Source organism: Solea solea, chromosome 9 (assembly GCF_958295425.1).
Source record: "Solea solea chromosome 9, fSolSol10.1, whole genome shotgun sequence".
Taxonomy (NCBI): domain Eukaryota; kingdom Metazoa; phylum Chordata; class Actinopteri; order Pleuronectiformes; family Soleidae; genus Solea; species Solea solea.
Window position 1 is genome coordinate 8,396,765 of NC_081142.1, and position 11,989 is coordinate 8,408,753.

Below are 11,989 nucleotides of genomic sequence, written 5' to 3' on the forward strand. Positions count from 1 at the left end.
CCATAACTAGAGAGGAGGCAGAGTGTATCCTCACTGTTCACACACACTTTTCTTCCTCTAAATAATCCTCCAAATGCTTTTATCGCACCGCACCGCGAGCACACACATAAGCTGCATTGTCCCTCCCGGACCCGTTTCTGCTTCTGTGTGAAAGAAGAGGTTTATGAAGGACAAAACAAAAGAACTGCACTGAAAATCCACGTCACAGGTTGTTTGCCTTTAGAGAACTTTATTTACATGTTCATATATAGCAAGGTTCAAGGTTCATGATGCAGTTGTGAAAATACCTGTCTGCCTATATGTGCCCTAACAAATACAATAGAAAAAATCACATTTAATGTCAAGTGTTAACGATGAAGACCATGTTCCTGAAACTGAAGTTGTTTTAACGGATTTCAGCTTTCTGTCCACTGGGTGGTGTGTTTTTTTTTGTGTTGTGGGTCCAGGCTGGTTTCCTTAAAAACATCCCATGAATAAGTTTACCTTTGTTCTTTTGTGAGGGGAGGGGGGGGGGAGACACAACTGAGCTCTGTTGTGTCCGGTATGTCGCGGAGATGATACAATCATGTTGCTGCTGAAACTTGATCAGGAGAAAGAAAGGAAAAAATAGCTGGAACCTCACAGCAAACCGTTCGGCCATCTGCCACACATCTGCCACACATCTGCCGCCCCGGGGGGGCAGCCCCGTGCTGTGGACCCGGCCAGACTGACCCAGACCGGGACTTTATTTTTCATTTTATTTAATTTTTTTTTGACACAGCAGAGAATGAGTGTATTTTTCCAGCCTTTCTTGAAAACTCACCCACAATTCTGAAATCCGTGAATCCTTAAATCGTGTGTATTTTTGCCTCTTGACGCCGTCCCAACAGTTTGCGAAAAATTCAAAAGCTAAAAAAATACGTTTTGCTAATTTCTTGGTTCTCTACAGAGGTTTTATTTTGTTTAAAAAAAAAACAAAACAAAAAAACAGAAAAAAAGGAAACAAAATTAGAAGTTCTTTGGAGGAATAGACTAACCAGCATTCTCAGAGCATTAAAAACAATGTTCAGGTTTTTTTTTTTTTCCAGAGATGTGACTTTGTGCCCCCTTGCTTCTCTTTCTCTCGCTCTCTCGTTTCTTTCACAAACGTAAACAAAACAACAAAGTACGAGTTAAGTGTCTCTTGCTTTTTCATTTCGCCGATGCTCTGTACAGTCATTGGTGCAGGAGGGAGCCTTGGCTCCGCCCCCTGATTATTAGTGTTTACTTTGTCAGCCAATCAAAGTTCAGTAGATGACTTCATAGACTGTAGCCTTCTTGTCCCCGGAGCCGGTGACAATGAATTGGTCGTCGGGGGAGATGTCACAGCTGAGAACTGATGACGATTCCTTAGACTGAACAGAGAGAGGGGAAGAAATATTAGAAACAAACAGCTAATGAAACAACAGTTCTGTACAAACTTGGCTCAGAACTAATGCACGTGCCACAGTAAGAGAAGTGTATAATGTATTAAGTGCATGTGTATTTGATGATTTACCTGGAATATGCTTGATCCGTACGGTGTCCGCCATGCATTCAGGAGGTTATCTTTGCCTGTGCTCACGAACCATTTACCTACAGAATGAAACACATAGAGACGTCAACAGATGAAACCTCTGGGGAGGCGAGATACGGACGAGTCGGAGGAGGAAGAGCTGCTTTTGTGCAGAATGGAAGAGGTGAAAAGAAAGAAGCTGCTCCTGAACAATGAAAGGAGGCAGAAGGTTTGTTCTGCTTCCCTGTGATTAAATACCCTCAGGTAACATGACGTAACCAAACCATCAATCTACTCAGTGTGTACATGGTGTGTGTGTGTGTGTGTGTGCATGCGTGTCCGTACCGCAGTAGGCAAACTTGAGGGAGAGCACGCAGCTCTCGTGAAGGTGCAGCTGGTACTTGTCAGGTTTGGAGACGTGCAGGACTTCAACGTTACTGCTCTCCATTCCGACAGCCAGCCACTCGCCTGTCGGACAGTAGCCCAGAGAGAAGATCTGCAGACGGGGGAAAAAGAAAAAAGAAAAAAAAGAAATCAGGGGAAGGAGGGAGGAGGCCAAAAAAGGGTGAGACACATTAATGATCATCAGCAGCACATAAATGTCTATTAGCCTGGGCTGCAGCCAATCTGGTGTGTGTGTGTGTGTGTGTGTGTGTGTGTGTGTGTGTGTGTACCTGTGAGGTGAAGTCATGCTGCTGGAGCTGGCGTCCCTCTCTCAGGTCCCAGCAGCGCACTGTGTTGTCCAGTCCTCCCGTCCACAGCTTGGTGCCGTCGTTGGAGATGTCGATGCAGCTCGCTCCGTCTGTGTGGCCCTGGAACTGCCTGCAAAGGGAGGGTGAGGGAAATCAATTATATGGATAATTATATAACAATACATCACTGTGCACAGAACTACATTAAAGAAATGCAAGTCTGTCCACCACAAAACAGTCCCAGCGGAAAAGGTTGTTAATTAACTAGATTATTTTACATTAAATTAAATAAACAAACACTAGAATGTACACAAATGAGTATTACTGGGAAGACAACCATGTTTAGATGCTGGTTTATGAACAATAATACACCGTTAATGTCGTAAAAGCACAAATACATCTCGTTAGTAAAACGCTTTAAAACGTACTTTCTACGTTACAGTCAGTGTGCAATAAAAGAGTTGCCTCAAGCTTCTGCACTATTAATAAATGTTTAATAAGGGGATGATTTTACCATGTACTGTTTGAGGAATTATAACAGCACAGCATTCATAAGCTCTTATTTTACATAAAGGTAAAATGTGTGCTTTGCTTTAAAAGTTTATTGGATTAAAATATAGTGAATGCAGTGATTCGTGGTGGGGGTTTGGTTGGTTGTAAATTCTTCTGAACATAGAAAACCAATGACATGGTGCATTAAGGACATTCAGAGAAGAGATTTTGGAACGTAGACCTTTGTCTTTATACTACAGACACACACAGGCTGTTTATGACACCCACTACTACATGTTTAATCTATACTTTCTATATTATCTATGCTGTTTATTTTTCGCTCTCCTAGCTGCCAGAGCCCTCATTTTCCACACTTTAAAAGGTCTCACTTTTCCTCCTCTCCTCTGAAAATGAGCTGGTAATTTCCCTTCTTCTCATCTGACCAACGCCTCTCCTTTTCTCTGACCTCTTACCTGACCAGCGTCTGGTTGTGAAGGTCCCAGACGACGATGTTGCCGTCACTGCAGCAGGAGAAGCAGACCTTATTGTCAGGGGAGATGGCCAGGGCATAGCAGGCAGGGGCGGATGAGGTCAGCTCTGCCTTGATGCGTGGGGTGGGTGTGGCCAAATCCCAGATTGACAGCGTGCTGGCCTCCCCGCCAACAATCAGGGTTCGCCCGTCAGACAGCAGCTTGCAGGAGCGGATGTAGTTATCCCTGTTCTAATAAACCACAATGAAAAAGAAAAATACAAACATTTATTCTCAATGATTAATGCTGCAGTTCACTGTAATTCATGACAAAGGGGCCGTGTGTACGAAGTTAAGCATGCTGGCTACAGCATTATCACTGCAATAAATAAAAGATGCTGGAGGGTTTTTGGCTTTAGGACAAAAGTACAGAGGTAATTCATCACCCAAAGGGTTTTTATTCATGAAAAACAAAGTATCACTTTAGGTGCTAACGCAAAATTATTAGACAAGCGATAATAACAGACTTTAAATACAAGTCTAAAACCATTCATCCACGTTAATGTCTCCCCTCTTCCCGCATGGCTCACCAGACAGTCCAGCTGGGCCATGGGGCTCTTGCTGCCCGGCTGGCTGATGTCCCAAACCTTGACGCAGCCTTTTCCTCCAGTGTAGACGTGGCGTGTCGAGGTGCTGATGGTGACAGCGCACACGACCTCCCCGTGGTTCAGGGTGTGAATCTGTCGCGCATGGCGAGGGATTCCCGGGCCGAGCAAGGCGTCGGGAGGAAAGGGCACCGGCTGCATCTGACCGTCTGCGCTCACGTGGAACGAGTAGGCGCTGGAAAGAGGAGAAGATGAAGAAGAGGAGGAGGAGGAATAGAGACCAATGAGTAACAGAGATTGAAGGTTAGAGCAAAAAGAGTACAGTCTTTGTATCTTATGGTGAATTATTCCATGAAAGGGACAGTAATAAAAGTGTGACACTTTGATGAGCACCAGTAAAGACCGCTAAAAATGTAAGAATTTATATCTAGGCTTTTATGTCCGAGGAAAAACCACCACGACTCCTCAATCTTTTCTGATTTCACTTGTAGTTCTACTTCTTGTAGTACATTGTGTACAAGTGGAGCTGGAAATGGGAGGCACATCGCTAACAATTGTTAGCAAAAACAAAAAATCTAAAGACCGTTTAATTTAAATAAAGTTGCGTCCGTGCTATAATATAATAGCATATATAATATTTATAATATAAAAAAAAAACAAAAAACATAAGCCTTCTGATAAGCCTTCTGAAGCACTAACCACTCTACTATATAAAAATATTTTTCTCTTTATGTCCTTTGAACATCCTCCATTCATCTTTGTTCAAAAGGTGGTTCCTTTTTTTTCCTGTTCTGGTTTTTCCTTTTCGGTGTCGGAACTGATATTTGAGCAGTGATTAGTGGACAGGTGAAGATCTGAATGATAGGAGGCGAGGCGAGGCAGAGGAAACTCACGGTTTTCCGGAGGCAGCTGACTGCAGGCTGGCAGGCAGCCCGGGGACCCTCATGTGTGGGTGTGGAGACTCATAGCCCACCTGGAACAGAACAGAACAGACAGAGATAACCTAATGTGAGAAAAACTGCTGAAAAAGACCTGGTCGGTCAGAGGAAAGAGTCGAGAGAGAGAGAGAAACACACATCAGCGGTAACAGCACAGTTCAGCTCACCATGGTATGTTTGGATGTGTAGGTCTTATTATGGTGACCTACACATCCCATGTAGCCATGTCAGCTTTGTTTTGTTTTGAGTTTGTACAGCGTCTTTGAGTGTCTAGAAAAGCGCCATATAAATTTGATGTATTATTATTATTATTATTATTATTATTATTATTATTATTATAATACAGCGTGACAACATACCAGGACAACACACTGCCTGTCACATAGTTATGGGTACATTTTAATGTCTCCCATGGGGCAATTTGGTTTGAAAAGTCAATAAAAAGGAGTGGAAAAACATACCTAATTAAGTATCATATACACCCTTGAATCATATAATGCACGTTCTATTTAAAAACAGTGTGTACTATTTCCACTGTCACCTGGGAGTGACCAGTCTCTGTCGACCAATTCATCGATGGCAGAGTGACTAGCGGCACCCTTTCAGTGCCAGACCAATGAGCTGGATACTGAAACTGACAGGTGCCAAAAAGTGGGGCGGTATGGATCTCGGTACCTTTCAGTTCAGTTTACGCTCTTTGCACAAATGTGCATGTGAAGAAGTTGTGAACTGCATCGCTTGGTGGAAACCACAATATCAGATGAAAGATCGCAATAAAATGAATAGTGTAGGTTACTCAGGAAGTGTCATCTATTAAACATTCCTCCTGAAATAAAATCATATTCCTTTGATTATTACATGATATCAAAGGTCACAGGTTACATTACTCATTATATTTATAATATTACTTAGTGATGTACGGAAAGTTTCAAACTGCAAACATGGCAGCCTCGCAAAGCAAAAAATCTGTCTCTGCCCATTTTAAATGTTTTCTACTTTTTACTTCCTGTGGGACCTGCCGCGCAAACATGTCATCATAAGAAAGACTGTGAAGGAAAAGAAATAAACCATGATCTAGTTATGCAGTACGTTAGGATTACTTTGTATTTATAATTATCATTTTACTACAGTTACTTATCTTGTAATCTTAGACTACTGTTTTCAGGACAAAGTAATATCACAATAATATATTACTGAGTAATATGTCACTGCCCAACAATGGGCTTTGAGAGCCAAGGTCATAGTCTTAACGATAAATGACAACGCAACCTCTCATCCCTCTGAAATCCTCCCTCCTTTTTCTGTTGATAAAAGAAAAATCTTTCTTTTTGCCCTCTCTGACAGTTTTATATGCTGAGGTAATATGACAGTGACACTAGAAAGACAAATTATCTGCAGAGAGTCCAGCTCACCACAGGAGACCGTCCATAGCCTGCGGCAGCTGCTGCCGCTGCTGCTGCCGCAGCTCCGTTCATCTGGGGGGAAACCAAGTGGAGGCCTGCACCGTAACCCGCCGCCCCGGGCAGGTCCCCGTTCACCCCTGGAGGAGGAAGGCCGAACGCCCCAGGAGGGTAAGCTCCCTGTACTGCAAGAGGGTTTCTGAGACCCAGAGCTGGTGCAAGGAAGGAGAAAAGAGGGGCGAGTTAAGATGATGTGAATTATTGAGGCAACCGACACAGTACGTCAGACGGTCCATGAGTTTGAGGTATCACTTAAACATAGGATAGAATGAGATGCACGTTTTATAAGGGCGACTCCCTGTGCTGATGCTGTCAGTGTAGGAGACAGCTGTGACTGACAAGCTGTGAACAAGCTGCCACAAAAAGCAGGACACCATTAACTGCAGAACTGGACCACTACTGACCCCTGCTGGCTACCATGCCTTCTTGCAGCAAACCAGCACCCCTCTGTGTGTGTGCGTGTGTGCGTGTGTGTGTGTGTGTAGTAGGCTGTGAGGACAGATATTCCAACCTATATTTGTGAAGACATTTCTACCATGTGAGGAAAGTCTGCTGGTCCTCACAACTTTAAAGGGCTTTTTGAGAGTTATGACTTGCGTTGGGGTAAGATAGGGATAAGGGGCGAGGGAATGCACTATGTTATCTATGCTGTACAAGAGAGTGAGTGTGTGTGTGTGTGTGTGAGAGAGAGAGCGTGAGAAGCTCAGATGGTTTGGTTTTGATACCTCTTAAACGATATTTGTTGGTTAAAAAAACAAAACATCTACATTTTCAGGACCAGTACCAAAGCATGGACCTAATAAGGCAAAACCGAATTCTTAAGGCTCTGGTTTAAGTTAAGATATAGATGTTAATTGTCACAAGGTTATGGTTACACATTAGCTGGCTATCAAGGTTAGGGTAATTTCTAGGGATAAGGCTTTGTCTAGACTGGTGAAATTAATGAAAGTCAATGTAGTGTCCTAACAAGAAAAGCTGGGCAAACTTGTGTGTGTGTGTGTGTATCAGTGTGTGTGAGAGAGTATATCTCCTCAGTATTCTTCTCTCGCTCATGTATATGCATCTCCGCGCGAGTGCATCTGCATGCACAATGATGTGGGTGTGTAATAACGTTGTGGAGTCTAACAGGTGATGTGAGTAAGAAAGAAAAAAAAGGCGAGAAGAAAAAGAGATACACTGGAATAGATGGAGGCTCATTATGAAGCAGCTCATAGTCACAGTCCATCACCTCTCCTAATCTTTCCATTTAAAAAGTGAGGCGCGCTGAATATTTCGGCCCACAGCTGCTTATTAAGTCCAGATGGTGGTCGGTGGTGGTGGTGGGAGAGCTGGCTCACACCCATACCAACTACCGCAGCACAATGTTGACAAAGTCACTACATGTAACAAAGCCAGTGCAGGATAAAGAGACATCTGTGCAAATACAGGTTGTGTTTTTTTTTTTTTTTAAATGATCCACTGTGTGCAATGCAAACGTCTGTCCCTGAGACAGACTGAAGACATTTGAAGACCTTAGGGCCCAAATATACTTTCCGCGGAGAGCTGCAATGCCTTTCTCCTTCTGTGTAAATGGCGCTGGGTTCCATTCATACTAACACGAGGGCCCATGTACATTTCCAATTCACATTCTCACATTACATTGCAGTAGCTGCAATTTGTAGCCAGGATGTTCCCTTCCCTAATTTGTATGTCCACGTATTCTTTAAGCAATGGGTAATGCATGTGTTTTGCTCTTAGCACAGCATGATTTAAAAGCAAGTGTCCATGGTATTAGTCTTCTTTGTTGTGTCTTTAGTGGCCAAAACAAGAGTGGGCTGCCAAATGGACTGGAAAATGTACCAGTGCTAAAGGAGCATGTGCAGTCAGTGCATACAGTCCACACTCCACTTAAGACTTTCTTAAATTCTGTTTTCCCTTATAACAATAAAATACTGATGACATATGATGGGTAAAAGTAATCTCACCAAGAGGGTCAACGCCAGGCTTTCCTGGAACCGGTCTGAACTGCGGTGGTCCACTTGGTCCTGGAGTGTTGGACTCCTGAGACATGGGGGTCCCCGGTTTCATACCTGGAGTACTGGACTTCTCCCTCTAGAAGAGCAAAAAAAAGAGAAATGTAAGCAAATTAAAAAAGGACCAGGAACTAAATCTAAAATGAAATACACAGACTGCCTGTAGAATCAGACAGAGAAAGGAAAAGCACACGGACAAACACAAAAGTGTGACAGGAAGAATGAGTGAGGGCAGACAGGACCTGGGGAGTGTTGGAGGATGTCAACAGTCCAGGCTGCGTGTGTGGTGGTGAATATATATACCATAATAACTCCCCAGAATGAACTACTGACCCCAAACAAATGTGCGCCGACAGCATGGAAACACTGATGTTCTCTACTGAAACATATAGTGTGTACGCGTCTGTGTGTGTGGTCGACTTTACAGCTCACATATTCGTGTTTGCTTTTATTCAGATGCATTTGTTTTACCTGTGGGGGCTCTTTTCCACGGGAGGGAGAGGGGGCGCTGCTCGAGGAGGCCAGCGAGGTGGGGCTGGCCTGGGCCGGACCGTCCTTACGAGACGGAGGCATCTTGTCCAAACCGTTCTCCCTGGACGAGTAGGACTGCACACTGCGGGGGGACGACGGGTCCTAAAGTCAAAACACAAAACTTCAGTCCACAAGAGACAGAAAAAAGACACAGTGGTAATTCATTTATTATGCAGTGTGTTTGCACTTCAGAACACACTGATTTTTTTCTAAATTACAAACAGTGAAACTGTTAAAACATCCGTCAGGTGCTTTTGGGAATAGTTTAGTTTTTCAGTGATTGCTTGTCCCGTTTATGAAATCATATCCTAATGTGCTTTAAAAATGTAAAATTCAAAAGGCACCTTCTGTGCTAAACTATTGCACAGTACAATGTGTATCACACTTAGGTTTTTTTGGGGTCAGAAATTAAATTAACACAAGCATAGTTTGGTTTTTGTAGCTTTAAAATTAGCCTTTCATATAAACTTCAGGCAAAGGCCGTGCTCCATCTTACAATGCCATGTTTCTACAACAGCTCGACTGGACAAGCCAGCCAGAACAGAATTGTTCAGAATTTGAAGAAGCTTCAATTACGCAAATGAAGAATGACTGCGTCCACATAAACCAACGGAGGACAGAAAAGAAGAGGCAGAGAGAGAGTGTTTCCATCCTCTCTGCTATGTGAAGGCCACCATAGTCCCTGATGCACTTGGTAAAAGGAGAGGTGAGCAGAGTCGTCCTCCATTTGCTGCAATTTGGGGCCTCACTATTAGATGTGTTTGGGTCAGGTTTGTTTAAAAAAAAAAAAAATACAAGATGCCATTAGTTTCTGACAAAAAAACGTACACACTGGATAATTAATTAAATCAAGCAGTTCTTTTCTTAAGTTTCAGTCGCCATACATGTACAGACATCAGATAGCAAAGATTAAAATAAACCCAAGCATTTTCACTGCGCTCTGTTCAAATGATTACAACCGTACGACCCATTTGTCAGTCATTCAACAGCCTTTGAGGTGTTTTTAAAATGTATCGACCAAATGAGCTGCAGTGGAACATGAGCGAGCCCGTTTGTTAGGAAATGAGGCCAGGCAGAGGTGGATGAGGACCAGGGGTGTTATTGTTATTACTGTTATTATGATTACTCAGACGGTCCTTCTGGGTGTGTTTACATGATGTATGCAGATGAAAGCAGTGAAGTGAGGCCAACAGAGACCAGCAGCCCCCTACTAACCTCATCCACCACCAAATTATCATCACTCTTATCCGCATCACTGCCCTGTGAGAGAAGAGAGAGAGATTAGACATTCTATTCTGCTGTGTGATGTATGTAGATGAACACACACACACACACACACACAAATAAATAAATCAAACACACGCAGAGTTGATGTTTGTGCGTACATGACATAATGTATGCTTTGGGTATTTCACACTTTCTCTCAAGCAGTTTAATTTTGCACAGTGCAAATAGAGAATAATAAAATGACCCTTCTTGACATTTTATTGCGTGACGGTTGAAAGCACAGTAAATGCGACAGACAATACAAATGTAATTAATTATTTTTAGAAACTGAAGAGCTTAACTCCTCTATGGCACGGATTGTGGGTTTATTTTTTGTTTTTTTTTAATGTCAGATCACAAAGCAGCAATGCTGAAACTAATAATAAAAAATAATCTTCCCAAACTGGATTCCTCAGGCAGAATACAATTCCTTACTATTCTGAATATATATATGATTTTCTACAACACTTCAAGGGCACAGTGGTGACATCTCAATTAGGGCTGCAACTGATGATTATTTCCGTAATCGATTCATCTGTCGATGATTTTCTCAATGAATCAAGCAATCGTTTGGACACTTTTGAAAAACGTTCATCATTGTTTCTCAGAAACTGGAAACGATGTTCTCAAACGCCTTGTTTTGTCCATAAACCAAATGATTCAGTTTGAATGATTTCTTTATTATATGGAGCAAAGTCACATTTAAGAAGCTGAAAACTTGTTTTAATTCTTTTTTTTTTTTTTTTTTAAACGATGAATTGGTTATCAAAATAGTTTATGATTAATTTAGTCGCCGATTAATAATCAATTAATCAAGTAATTGTTTCAGCCATAACTTTAATCACTCTTAAAGAAAGTAAGGTTAATGAGGTCTTGATGAGGATTTGCAAGGTTGAATTAAACTTTCCCTGAGTTACTTAAATATTTAACAGTGTCATAAAAGTGTCCTCACGTAGTCTGTCATGAACTCCTTCTCATCAGCTTTCCTCTTCTTGCCGTTGCTGAGGTAGTCTGCTTGACGACCCTTGTCCCCGTTGGACAGAGAACTCTGGAGAGGAGAGACAGGGGGGCAGAGTGGGTGAGTGAAGGCCAATGGTTAGATTCAATTGAGAAACAATTAACTAAAGGAGTATGGCACCGATCAAAAGAAGAGGTGGGAGTGGGGTGAGGAACGCAGGCAGGAGAGGAAAGTTAGAAGGAGAGAGGAGTGAAGAAAAAGGAAGTGAGGGCAGAGATGAAGGAAGAGGATGATAATGAGGTGAGAGGAACCACAATAAATCACGTTGGGCTCGTAAAGTTGAAGAGATGAATGTGAAAGAATATCAGTTTGCATCTATCAGCCGCTCACTACAGAGGTGAGAGGCAGAAAGAGAAAGCTTCACGTTTTCTTTCAGGCAGCGGAAGACTGCTGGAGTGTTGTTTACTAAAGCAACGCAACTTTATTTAAGGGCTGAGCAATTTAGGGAAGATATTTTTCTGCCAGATATCGTGATTGAAATTTGATTTGTGATATCATTTTCAAGTCAAACCTCAGTGCAGTGGTCCCTGCATGGTAGATTAAAAACATGATGGAGCATTACCACCATTAGATACCATTAAAATATTCAGCCCTAAATTTATTTCAACTTAAATCTCTAATTTAAGCAATCAGTGCACGTGTGTGCGTCTGTGAGTGTCTATGATTTAGTGAGTGTTCCTGAGTTTTGTGTGTAATGTGTGTGGTGATGTGTACTTACTGGTCCTGCTTCACGGTCTGTTCATCCCAGACAGCAGTGCCCAGCACATCCAGGTAGCAGGACACAGGACAGCAAGTGCAGAGAAGAACAGACACACATTAAACACACCGAAGACCGAGATCGTGTGCCGTCACTTTACATCTCTCTACAGCTGATGACTCGGAGGAAAAATATCCCCAGGGAGTGTTATTATCTGCAACACTCCTGTGCCTTGACAAAAATCCAAAGCAAACCAATCATCAGAATCTACCGAGCCAAGCCCCAGTGTTTACTGT

The 11,989-nt window shown here is 42.5% G+C and overlaps 1 protein-coding gene across 6 annotated transcripts in view; it reads right to left on the minus strand.

The window, feature by feature from the left end:
- Nucleotides 1-205: 205 nt before the first annotated feature.
- Nucleotides 206-11,989, minus strand: part of tle2a (TLE family member 2, transcriptional corepressor a) — a 40,730-nt gene continuing 28,946 nt past the window's right edge. For all 6 annotated transcript variants that reach the window (XM_058638468.1, XM_058638467.1, XM_058638473.1 and 3 more), the window contains exons 8-20: nt 11,715-11,731; nt 10,931-11,026; nt 9,928-9,972; nt 8,653-8,814; nt 8,134-8,260; nt 6,122-6,321; nt 4,665-4,744; nt 3,757-4,006; nt 3,171-3,418; nt 2,188-2,335; nt 1,859-2,009; nt 1,517-1,593; nt 206-1,373 (exon numbers count right to left, since the gene is read on the minus strand). In XM_058638468.1, coding sequence (XP_058494451.1) covers nt 1,266-1,373; nt 1,517-1,593; nt 1,859-2,009; nt 2,188-2,335; nt 3,171-3,418; nt 3,757-4,006; nt 4,665-4,744; nt 6,122-6,321; nt 8,134-8,260; nt 8,653-8,814; nt 9,928-9,972; nt 10,931-11,026; nt 11,715-11,731 — 1,709 coding nt within the window. In that variant the 3' untranslated portion in view covers nt 206-1,265. The remainder of the gene's footprint in view (nt 1,374-1,516; nt 1,594-1,858; nt 2,010-2,187; nt 2,336-3,170; nt 3,419-3,756; nt 4,007-4,664; nt 4,745-6,121; nt 6,322-8,133; nt 8,261-8,652; nt 8,815-9,927; nt 9,973-10,930; nt 11,027-11,714; nt 11,732-11,989) is intronic.